The sequence below is a fragment of the Danio rerio genome, chromosome 7 (assembly GCF_052040795.2).
Source record: "Danio rerio strain M-AB ecotype USA chromosome 7, GRCz13ab, whole genome shotgun sequence".
NCBI classification, from domain to species: Eukaryota; Metazoa; Chordata; class Actinopteri; order Cypriniformes; family Danionidae; genus Danio; species Danio rerio.
This window is the reverse complement of record NC_141027.1, coordinates 19,890,001-19,903,072: the sequence shown is the minus strand read 5'-3', so window position 1 is coordinate 19,903,072 and position 13,072 is coordinate 19,890,001. Positions and strand designations below refer to the sequence as shown.

The 13,072-nt window shown below is 34.8% G+C and overlaps 1 protein-coding gene and 1 long non-coding RNA gene across 4 annotated transcripts in view; one reads left to right on the top strand and one right to left on the bottom strand.

Moving 5' to 3' along the window:
• Positions 1-637: 637 nt before the first annotated feature.
• On the top strand, positions 638-4,253 carry LOC141375340 (uncharacterized). Its single transcript, XR_015495516.1, has 3 exons — positions 638-2,523; positions 2,844-2,967; positions 3,552-4,253. It is a non-coding gene; the product is annotated as an uncharacterized LOC141375340 (long non-coding RNA).
• Positions 4,254-4,565: 312 nt separating this feature from the next.
• si:dkey-9k7.3 overlaps positions 4,566-13,072 on the bottom strand; it is a 48,594-nt gene continuing 40,087 nt past the window's right edge. For 2 of the 3 annotated variants that reach the window (XM_087260830.1, XM_087260829.1), the window contains exons 19-20: positions 10,817-10,867; positions 4,566-7,030 (exon numbers count right to left, since the gene is read on the bottom strand). In XM_087260830.1, coding sequence (XP_087116956.1) covers positions 6,935-7,030; positions 10,817-10,867 — 147 coding nt within the window. In that variant the 3' untranslated portion in view covers positions 4,566-6,934. The remainder of the gene's footprint in view (positions 7,031-10,816; positions 10,868-13,072) is intronic. The other variant, XR_015495507.1, reaches the window with a different exon arrangement.

Below are 13,072 nucleotides of genomic sequence, written 5' to 3'. Positions count from 1 at the left end.
TCCAATCTTCTATTGTCCAATTTTGGTGAGCCTGTGTGAATTGTAGCCTCAGTTTCCTGCTGACGGCAGTGGCACCCAGTGTGGTCTTCTGCTGCTGTAGCCCATCTGCCTCAAGGTTGGACATGTTGTGCCTTCGGAGATGCTCTTTTGCAGACCTCGGTTGTAACGAGTGGTTATTTGAGTTACTGTTGCCTTTCTATCAGCTCGAAACAGTCTGGCCATTCTCCTCTGACCTCTGGCGTCAACAAGGCATTTGTGCCCACAGAACTGCCGCTCACTGGATATTTTCTCTTTTTTGGCTCATTCTCTGTAAACACTAGAGATGGTGTGAAAATCTCAGTAAATCAGCAGTTTCTGAAATACTCAGAGCAGCCTGTCTGGCACCAACAATCATGCCACGTTCAAAGTCACTTAAATAAACTTTCCTCCCCATTCTGATGCTCGGTTTGAACTGCAGCAAATCATCTTGACCATGTCTACATGTTTAAAAGCAATGAGTTGCTGCCATGTTTTTCTGATTTCAAATGTTTAAATTTTCTGATTAGTACTTTGCGTTGCAATTGGACAGGTGTGCCTAATAAAGTGGCCAGTGAGTGCATGTGTGGAAATCCAGCTTCCAAAGTGCCTAAGGAATATTATCACAGTTGTGTCTTTAAGTTTATTGCATTTAAATAGACATTAAATTACATCAAAACGCCTGTCTTGGCAAATTCATATACACAATTTAGCTTTTATTACAAGTATTGAGTGGTAATTAATTTAAAGTCAATTTCATACCCCAAAAATAACACTGTTAATTTGTATCAATATTGTAAAGTGGGTTAAAATGTGACAAGAGGAGACAAACTTGTATAACTGGCAATATAACAGTTAATATAACAAGACATGATCATACAAATAATACAAAACTTCATGAGAAACTTTAAGGTAGCGTTAAAGCAGCAGACTTTTTCATTCCTTCAAGAATGCTATTTTACCATTTAAAAGCTACTCTACATCTGCCATAAACAAGAGATGGAGAGATAAAAACACAAAGAGCTCAAGTGATCAGGGCTGCTTTGTCACATACATCACTAAAGTTGGTTCCAACCAGTTCTTACCCCATTGTCTCTACTAGTAGATAAACACTGAAAAACGTAGAAAAAAAAAGAGAGAAAAAGTTGCTGTTTGGATTTAAGTAAGCAAACACTTAAAGACTGGATCTTTCAGGGATTAATATGTTATAAATACATTAATCCATTACTAAAGCAGTGTTGCTTATTATTTCCTTACAAATGTCAGAAAAACGCTTCACATTGTTTTGTTTAAGGATGACAATGCAATAGTCATTGCGCTCAAACCATAATAGAACTCTTCATTTTCTCGACCAGTTGACCTGAAGCCCACTGAATGTCTTGAAAAAGACTCTACAGAGCGCTTTTACTGTCTTTAGGATCATCTTTAGCGTAAATAATGATGTGCAATTATATGGTGTGGTGTTATTTTAACAACCATAAGCAATTGTACATTGTTTAGTTCCATCAGGAGTGCCATTAAGCTTTGGCTGAGATCCTGTTTTGATAACGGGAGCATCTGACACTGAGGTATTGATGGTTTTCATGTCAACAAGTTGTCATATGTGGAAAATCAAGCTTCTTTTGCAATTTGTGCCTGATGAGTTTTTGCATGTCATTCTGAAATATGACCATGGTCGGCTATATTAATAAAAAGCTACACACCACATCAGTAAGGGTTTAAAATAGATCATTTTGGTAGACATACAGTTGAAATCAGAATTATTAGCTTTTTTTAAAAAAAAATATTTCCCAAACGGTGTTTAACAGAGCAAGGAAATTTTCACAGTATGTCGATAATATTTTTTCTTCTGGAGAAAGTCTTATTTTTTTATTTCAGCTAGAATAAAAGCAAATTAAAAAGTCATTTAAGGACAAAATTATTAGCCTCTTTAAGCTATTTTTTCCCCGATTTTTTCCTAACCCGAACCCTAAACCTAACATCGTTATAAAATAACTTGCCTAATTACTCTAACCTGCCTAGTTAACCTAATTAACCTAGTTAAGCTTTTAAATGTCACTTTAAGTTGTCTAGAACTGTTTTGAAAAATATCTAGTGATGTATCATATACTGTCATCATGGCAAAGATAAAATAAATCAGTTATTAGAAATTATTTTAAAAAATTCTCTCCGTTAAACAGAAATTGGGGAAAAAGAAACAGGAGGGCCTTTTAACAGCCAAAAAACTTATTCTGACATTCTGGAAAAGTAAATCTCCTCCCTCTTTCAAATTATGGCTCAGTGAACTCACAAACACACTCCATTTAGAAAGAATACGGTACCATTTACAGAATAAAAAGCCAAAAATTTTTTAAATATGGGAACCTTTCATAAGGTACTTGGAAGGGAGAGATGGAACAGTTGTTTGATGAGGATATTGTTAAATCATATGGCAGCTCCCATTTTCAGTAATCTTCTCTACAGGTGTGCACTACAGATGGAAACTGACGAGTGGGGGGGTATTATAGGGTATTATTTTCGTTTACATACTGTGATCTATTTTGTTTGGGTTTGCATATATTTTGTTCTTCTTTTCCTTCTCTAATGGTAACTAAGTTTTTTTTCTCTGTCAATTCAGATAATGGTTTACATATGTAGACTCTGTAAATTGTGTTAGTATACCAAGGGAAAAAAAATGTATGTACATGTGTGTGTGTGTGTGTGTATGTATGTGTATATCTATGCGTGTATGTGTGTGTGTGTGTGTGTGTGTGTGTGTGTATATATATATATATATATATATATATATATATATATATATATATATATATATATATATATATATATAGACATGTAGCTGTAATATAATCACTTGTACCTAATAATTATAGAAGGAAATATTTTGTTTTAATTTATTTTAATTTATTTTATTTTTAGCATAAGTAAAATGTGGAGGATCTTTTTTATATAATTGCAAACATTCTGTAATTGTACATATTCTCCCCCCCAAAAAAATAAAAAATAAAAATAAATAAAAATAAACAGGGGGGCTAATAATTCTGACTTCAACTGTATATGCCAAAAATCCAACACAATCTCATGGCAATTCACAACTTTAAGATTTAGTGGCGATATTGATTTAGACATAGATGATCACATTTGTACACTTTAATATGATTTGCTCACCTGCCAGCGATGGTTGGGTTTAGGGATGGAGTCTGGGGGCACACCTCTCTTTAAAAATCTTATGTTTTCATAAAAATACAAGAGTATGAATTTGTATGAATTATACGATTTTCTGACAGTATGCAAAATACGCACATTTCCTTGTGAGCTCGGTCTGGCAGTATCACTGAAATAAAGATCCGATTATAGACTATGCTTAAAACTATACAGATTGCTTAATTTGAAATATGATCAATTGATGAATGCATTTTAATCTTTTGTGCTTGAGATTGTCTAGGATAGGAGTCATGGAATGCTTTAGAGCAGGCGTGTCCAAACTACGGCCCGCGGGCCATCTGCGGCCCGCAATCAGTTTTGTGGCGGCCCGCGAGGCTTTTTATAAATATCAATAGAATCTGGCCCGCTATACAAAAATGAACGTAATTCAATAAATAACCACCGGGTGTCGCTATTACATGCATTCACTTAAGCAGCAGTTCTTATTATTATTATCTATCTATCTATCTATCTATCTATCTATCTATCTATCTATCTATCTATCTATCTATCTATCTATCTATCTATCTATCTATCTATCTATCTATCTATCTATCTATCTATCTATCTATCTATCTATCTATCTATCTATCTATCTACACACAGTTGAAGTCTGAATTATTAGCCCCTCTTTGATTTATTTCTTCTTTTTTAAATATTTCCCAAATGATGCTTAACAGAGCAAGGACATTTTTACCGTATGTCTGATAATATTTTTTCTTTTGGAGAAAGACTTTTGTTTTATTTCGGCTAGAATAAAAAGCAGTTTAAATTTTTTTCTGAACCATTATAAGGTCAAAATGATTAGCCCCTTAAGTCTTCAGAACAAACCATTGTTATAAAATAACTTGCCTAATTACCTTAACTTAACTAGTTAACATGATTAACCTAGTTAAGCCTTTAAATGTCACTTTAAGCTGTATAGAAGTGTCTTAAAAATATTTAGTCAAATATTATTTACTGTCATCATGGCAAAGATAAAATAAATCAGTTATTAGAAATTAGTTACTAAAACTATTATGTTTAGAAATGTGTGGAAAAAAAAACTTGTCTCCGTTAAACAGAAATTGGGGAAAAAATAAACGGGGGCTAATAATTTAGGGGGGCTAACAATTCTGACTTCAACTGTATTTATATATATATATATATATATATATATATATATATATATATATATATATATATATATATATATATATACACACACACACACGTGTTTGTGTGATGTATGTAAAATTTGGCCTGCGACAACGTTTGTTTTTTTGCATCTGGCCCTCGGCCCAAAAAGTTTGGACACCCCTGCTTTAGAGGGTGTGTATATAGAGAAAAGAAGGAGAATCAGCTTGTGATTTCTATAAAATGTGTTTTATTTCGTTGCATTATATTTATTAGTACAGTATCTAGTATGCTGTGTCTTAGCCCACCATTAGGCTTGATTTAGCAATGGTACAACAACCACATACGGTTGATGGCAAAATTATTAGCCCTCTGGTAAACTTTTTGAAATATTTCCCAAGTGCTGTTTTACTTTATTTCAACATTTTTCAACATAATAGTTTTATTAACTAATTTCTTTTTTTTTTTTTTTTTATGATGACAACATAATATTTCAGTAGTTACAGTTAGGTCTATAAATATTTGGACCGACACAATCCTAACGTGTTTGGCTCTGTACACCAACACAATGGATGTGAAATGAAAAAAACTGTGTTCTTTAACTGCAGACTGTTAGCTTTAATTTGAGGGTATTTACATCCAAATCAGGTGAACACTGTAGGAATTACAACAGTTTACATATGTGCTTCCCACTTGTGAAGGGTCCAAAATTAATTGTTCAGAATAATCATTATATCAAACTTTGACTTTTTAATTCTTGGTTGCAAATCCTTTGCAGTCAATTACAGCCTGAAGTCTGGAACACATAGACATCACCAGACGCTGGGTTTCATTCCTAGTGGGGCTCTACCAGACCTCAACAGCAACTATCTTCAGTTCCTGCTTGTTCTTGGGGGGCATTTTCCCTTCAGTTTTGTCTTCAAGTGAAATGCAAGCTCAATCGGATTACGAACAGGTGATTGACCTGGCCATTGCATAACATTCCACTTCTTTCCCTTCAAAAACTCTTTGGTTGCTTTTGCTGTATGCTTTGGGTCATTCTCCATCTGCACTTTGAAGCACCGTCCAATGAGTTCTAAAGTGTTTGGCTTAATATGAGCAGAAAATATAACTTGAATCATCCTGCAGCTTTTGTCAGCAGTCACATCCCTAATAAATACAAGAGAACCAGTTCCATTGACAGCCATACATGCCCACGCCATGTCACTACTACCACCATACTTTACTGCTTAGGATCATGAGCAGTTCCTTTCCTTCTCCATACTCTTCTCTTCCTATCACTCTGGTACAAGTTCATCTTGATCTCATCTCTCCATAGGATGTTGTTCCAGCACTTTGAAAGCTTTTTTTTAATTCTAATCTGGCCTTCCTGGTTTTGAGGTTCACCAAAGTTTACATCTAGTGGTGAACCCTCTGTATTCACTCTAGTGTAGTCTTCTCTTGATTGTTGAAGGCTGTTTTCTTTACCAGGGAAGGAATTCTTTGGTCGTCCACCACATTTTTTCTGTGGTCTTACGGGTGATTTGGTGTTGCTGAGCTCACGGTGCATTCTTTCTTTTTAAGAATGTTTCAAACAGTTGTTTTTGTCATGCATAAGGATTTTGCTATCTCTCTGATGGGTTTGTTTAGTTTTTCAGCCTAATGATGGCTTGCTTGACTGATAGTGACAGCTCTTTGGATCCCATCTTGAGAGTTGACAGTAACAGATTCCAAATGCAAATAGCACACTTGAAATGAACTCTGGACCTTTTATCTGCTCATTGTAATTAGGATAATGAGGGAATAACACACAACTGGGCATAAAACAGCTCAGAAGTCAATTGTCAATTGTCTTTTGGACCCTTAACAAGTGGGAGGCACATATGTAAACTGCTGTAATTCCTACAGCGTTCATCTGATTTGGACGTATATACCTTCAAATTAAGGTAACAATCTGCAGTTAAAACACATCTTGTTCGTTTCATTTAAAATCCTTTGTGTTGATGTATAGAGCCAAAAATGAATTTTTTCCATGTCCAAATATTTATGGCCCTAACTGTATTTTGCCAGATATATTAGTATTCAGCTTATAGTGCTAGGATAGTTAAGCAAGTTAGGGTAATTAGGCAAGCTATTGTATAACAGCCGTTGTAGAGGAAAACAGCTGATAAAACACAGACAGAATCCAGGCTCGAATACTGTACCGGCAGTATTGGATTACCTTGACAGAAAAAATAACAGACACCAAAAGGTATAACAGTCTCCCCAATAAAAAGGAAGCCATTTTGTTCTGTTTTTTTATCCAGACTTTATCTACATTTTCCCCACAATTTCAGTTTGTATCTTAATGAAAAGACCAAAAGAAAAATGTGGATGCTCAGTAAACCTCTGCTAAAACTTCAGAGCTGATGAGGGACTAAGACCTTTGCACAGAACTGAACATTGTAACATCTGAAATTCACAGACCAGCCGAAGATAAATAGAGGCAGGTGTTGCCAAGAAGAACCTAACAACTCTTAGTTTACATATATTATATATTGGATATATTCCAACCAATAGTAATCGTCCATAGACTGATATGGCAGCCTACACAGAGTAAACTAACTGTGTGTGAGGTTTGAGGTCAGTTCCCCACCATGGGGACTTGTTGTCTCTTTTCGCTCACACTCTTCGCTCTCTTCATCTGGTAAACCACATTCGCTGCTGCGTCTGTGAGACTCTGCAGGAAAACAAAACTGTTGAGTTCATTTATGCATGTGTACTCGTTTAACCTAATCTGACATTAGACCAAAAAACCAGTCATAAATATTTATATTTTGAAGATTTATTTGAGATTATTTATTGAAATTTGAATGCATGAGCTTTCTTATGATGTGTACACTTTGTTAGGATTGGACACTATTTGGTCAAGATACAACTACACTGTAAAAAACACTGGGCTCTACACAATTCCTTTATGTTGTTCCAACACAAATCGATTAATTTAACAAATTTAAGTGGATTGAACATAAAACAATTAAGATGTCCCAAAAAGCCCTCAAATGTTGCACTGTAAAAAATGCAGGGTTCCACACAATTCATTCATGTTGTCTTAATACAAATCGATTAAGCTAACACTTTTAACAAATTTATGTGGATTGAACATAAAAAAAATTAAGTTGTCCCAATGAAATCTCAAGAATTATGTTGATTCAGCTTACTTTAAATAAGTGGTTTGAACAAGTAAAAACTTTTTTTTTTGAGTGTGGTTGTTTCAGCTCATTTTAAAAGTTTATTAACACTAAATATTTTTTGAGCGTATTTGAACATCTGAGGGTTAAATTAAGTTCTTAGGAATGCATATCACTAATTAAATATTGAGTTCATTCATTCTTTCAATAATTCAAGGCAGAAAAATGTATCTTGTACACTAGGCCTGCATTTGCATACGCTGAACAAACAAACAAAAAAACAACACAAATTAAACAGTAAAAATACAAAATAACAAACAAAATTACATAGTTAAAAGTCTAACTGACGTAGGTAAAAAAGATTTCATAAAATGATTATACAGTTGAAACCAGAAGTTTACATACACTGCTTAAAAAAGGCACATAACCATAAAAAATAAAAAAAAAGCTCACAAGCCTAGGATCACCATCCCAACTGTGAAGTATGGGGGAGGCAGCATAATGTTGTGGGGCTGTTTTGCTGCAGGAGGGACTGGTCCACTTCACAGCTTAGATGGCATCATGAAAAAAGAACATTATGTAGAAATACTGAAGCAACCTAACAAGACATCAGCCAGGAAGTTAAAACTTGGCCACAAATGGGTCTCCCAAACAGACCATGACCCTGAGCATACTGCCAAATTAGTTAAAAAGTGCTTTAAGGACAACAGAGTGAATGTTTTAGGGCCTACTCACACTATGCCATCCGTACCGTGCCCAGGCCCGTTTCCCGGATCGTTTGAGAAGTGTGAGTGCGCTGAATCGGGCTCAAGCACGGTTCACTTGGCCGGCCCTGGCCCGGTTGGAAGAGGTGTGCACTTGGGCTTTGGCGCGGTACACTTGTGTGTGAGTGCAAAACGCGCCAAAGCCCGAAACTGAAAGCGAGACGTGACTTTTAAGGGGCTGTTTCATATGGATTTATTAATCATTCTTACTGTTCAGTGATCGCAAACTGCCGTAGTTTATTAAAGACGAGAACTCCTTACAGCATGACAGCTGCGCGCCTTCAGCAGACCTCCTCATTCCTGCAGCACGAGAGCATTATGATTGTTTATGAGCGCCAAAAGTGGCGGATCTGTCCGGTGAAATATCTGACTGCGTGTCCCCGCATCCCTAAGGACTGTTTGGCGAAATATTTGACTGCATGTCACTGCATATCAAACCGACTGAAACGATATAAGTAGAGAAATCTCCACTGTGCTACTGGGTGAGAGCGTATGGCAAGCCGTTTTAGCATTTAAACCTTGTTCTGACTATCCATAAATATATTTAGAGATATCTAATTATATTTTGACTAGTCATAATTATAATTCGACTAGTCAGATTGGAGATATCTGCAAATATATTATGACTGACTAGTCATATTCCTCTATTGACTTCCATTGAAAAATATTTGCAGATATCTCTAAATGAGTTTTGATTAGTCCCAATTGTAATTAGAGATATCTCCAAATGAATTTTGACTAGTCAAAAATCCAATTCAAGATATCTACAACTGTAATTCGACTATTAGTAAATTAATTAGAGAGATCTTCAAATATATTTGTAAATATCTCTAAATATGTAGAATTAAAGACATCTCCAAATGTATTATGACTAGTAAAAACTCAGTTAGAGATATCTCTAATTACAATTGTGACTAATCAAAACTCATTTAGAGATATCTGCAAATATTTTTCAATGGAAGTCAATGGAGGAATATGACTAGTCATAATATATTTGCAGATTTCTCCAATCTGATTTCGTACTAGTACAATTGTAATTGCAGATATCTCTAATTGTCATTCTGAGTAGTGGAATTATAATTATGACTAGTCAAAATATAATTAGAGATATCTCTAAATATATTTATGGAGTCAGAACAAAGATTTAAATGCTAAAAAGGCTTGCCATAGAGAGCGCTTCTCACTAAAAAGAGCAGCAGCGATGACGTAAGCGTGCCGAGGCCCGATATGGTGTGAGCGCAGGCCGTTGGGGGAGACGGGAGGGGGGAAAAGCGTGCTTTGGCCCGGTTCGAGGCAACTGTACCTAGTGTGAGTACGGCCTTAGTGTGGCAATCACAAAGCCCTGACCTCAATCCTAAAGAAAATTTGTGGGCAGAGTTGAAAAAGCTTGTGGGAGCAAGACAGCCAACAAATCTGACTCAGTTACACAAATTCTTTCAGAAGAAATGGGCCAAAATTCCTTCAAACTATTGTGAGAAGCTTGTGGAAGGATACCCAAAACATTTGACCAAAGTTAAAAAGTTTAAAAGCAAAGCTAAAAAACCATCAACAAAATATTTGTAAACTTTTGACTGTCTAGAAATTAATAAAAACTTCTCAAAAAAATACCTAAAATAGTAAACGTTTACTATGATTTACCATCAGACATTAAAAAAAAAATGGTTTTGCTCTTTTTTTAGAGTGTATGTAAACTTCTGCTTTCAACTGTATCTGCAAACAGTATCTTCTACCAGTAGTCAGTACATAAATAATCTATGTGAGGGGTGAGATAATAGTTTAGTAGCTTCATTAAGGATCTTTTGCTAATAAAAAGTTTCTAAAGATGGATATTCCATTTTCTCTATGGCTGTAGATTGAACTGTATTGTTTCCAAACCATACCCAGCAGCCACACAGCGTCATAAGACAATAATATTAGGTTAGATTTAGGCCGCCAGCATCTAAAGACAATGTTAATTTGACGTCCAATAAGACGTGAAATTGACATTGATATTTTGTTGTTTGTCGAAAGTAACCAAAATCCAATGCAGAGCAAGCATTTTAAACCAATGTCACTTTCACGTTAAATACTGACATTTATTCATCATGTATGGCAACTAAAATCCAACATCTGATAGATTTCATAGTGGTAACGTCCACAAAACGTCAAGCTGTAACATCATTAGATGTTGATATTTGGCATTTGGTTACGTTGAAAAGTAACTAAAATGCAACATCTGTCCAACATTGGATATTAACGTCAGCCTGACATTTCCAAACAAAATGCAAGATCCTACAACGTTGGGGTACAAAGTCAATCTAAAATCATGTTGACGTCCTGTGGCTGCTGGGTAATGTCCATAATGTTGATATGTTTACAGTATTAAATTTACAAAATATCTTCATGGAACATGATCTTTACTTATTATAAGAGAATAATCTATCATTTTGACCAATGCAACTGTTAAAGCTATACCCATGCAACATAAGACTGGTTTTGTGGTCCCAAATAAGTAATACACGTAAGCACTCTAAAAATCATCTTGGTTTGGATTAAAATGTGAATCTCCAATGTTATACATGTTGAACTCACCGCAGTGGAAGATGTTCGAGATGCTGGTTGGGCGTCAGTTTCTGTTGTGTTCTGTTTGGAGAAAAGGTGCCATGACACAAGGGTTTTCATTTAGTCACAATGATTCATTAAAATTGTAATGCTGCTTGGGGCTGTTTTTGGAGTTGAGCAGGTTTACAACCAGCACAATCACTGACTGATATCTACACGCATGTGTGTATGCATGAGAATGAGCTCTGACTCTGGTATGCTGCCTTTACATAAACAATGACAATGCTTGATAAATGCTCTCTAGTATATGTGGTATTAGTGACATGAAGTAGATTTTTAAGTAATTTTATTTAGCATGGAGGCATTATGTAAAACAGAAGTACTGACACTTCTGTTTTACATAATACATAATTTGTGTTGCAAATAGAAATTGTCTTTTTAATCCAATTATCCTAAAAACAGCTAAATACACAGATTCCATTTCCAACTGTTGTTTTATTTATTTATCACTGATAAAACTCAGAAATTATCACCAAATCAGCATATTGGAATGATTTCTGAAGGTTTATATACACTAAAGTAAATTCTGAAATCAATAAATTACATTTTAAAACATTAACAATTATTTCAATTGTATGGTGACACTTTGCTGACAAACACATACAGTTGAAGCCAGAATTATTAGCCCCCCTGTTTATTATTTTCCCCAATTTCTGTTTAACGGAAAGAAGATTTTTTTAACACATTAATAAACATAATAGTTTTTTAATAACTGGATTATTTTATCTTTGCCAGGATGACAGTAAATGATAATTGACTGATATTGTTCAAGACACTTCTATACAGCTTAAAGTGACATTTAAAGGCTTAACTGGGTTAATTAGGTTAACTAGGCAGGTTAGGGTAATTAGGCAAGTTATTTTATAATGATGGTTTATTCTGTAAACTATTGAAAAATTTATAGCTTAAAGGGGCTAATAATTTTGACCTTAAAATGCTTTTTTAAAAATTAAAAACTGCTTTTATTAAAGCCAAAATAAAACAAATAAAACTTTCTCCAGAAGAACAAATATTATCAGACATACTTCGAAAATTTTCTTGCTCTGTTAAACATAATTTAGGATATATTTAAAAAAGAAAAAAAAAGAAAAGGGGGGCTAATAATTCTGATTTCAACAGTATTTTTACAGTTAATTCATAAAACTCGTAAAAACAAGATATTTTCTCATTATGACAATGATTTTCTCATAATAACAAGATATTATGACGTTAAAATGACATCTTTTAAACGAGATCTTATTTTGTTTAAACGACATCTTAATAAAATGTGTGTGGAAGCAATGTGTCACATTGATACTGTTATTACGGTATACTTGTGAACAAATCAGTTCAGCTCTGGTGAGAATAAGACACATTTCAGGAATCAATTAATATGGTTTAAAGAAATAAAATAATATAAAGTTGAAGCCACAATTATTAGCCCTCTTGTGAAATAGTAATTATTTTGCAAAAATTTCACAAGCGACGTTTAACAGAGCAAGAATTATACTTATTTCTTTTAGTTTGGCTGATAAAAGCAGTTGTACATTCAAATAATTTCAAGGTCAATATTATTAGCACCCTTGAGATTTTTTTTTCTTGATTACCTACAGAACAGGTGACATGGTGGCGCAGTCGGTAGTGCTGTCGCCTCACAGCAAGAAGGTCGCTAGTTCAAGCCTCGGCTGGGTCAGTTGGCATTTCTGTGTGGAGTTTGCATGTTCTCCCCACATACGCGTGGGTTTCCTCCGGGTGCTCCGGTTTCCCCCACAGCCCAAAGACATGCGGTACAGGTGAATTGGGTATGCTAAATTGTCCGAAGTGTATGAGTGTGAATAAGTGTATATATGTTTCCCAGAGATGGGTTGCTGCAGGAAGGGCATCCACTGCGTAAAACATATGCTGGATAAGTTGGCGGTTCATTCCGCTGTGGCGACCCCTGACTAATAAAGAGACTAAGCCGAAAGGAAAATGAATAAATGAATGAGCTACAGAACAAACCACTGTTGTGCAATGACTTGACAATTAACCCAGTTAAGCCTTTAAATTCCACTTCAAGCTGAACACTAGTATCTTGCAAAATAACTAGAGAAATGTAATGTGCTGTCAATATGGCAAAGATAAAAGAAATTAGTCATTAGAAATTAAATTCTTATCTGTTATGAAATATTTGAAAAATAAATAAAATTTCACAGGAGGGCAAATCATTTTGCATTCAACTGTACAGGTATACAGATGATTTGCATG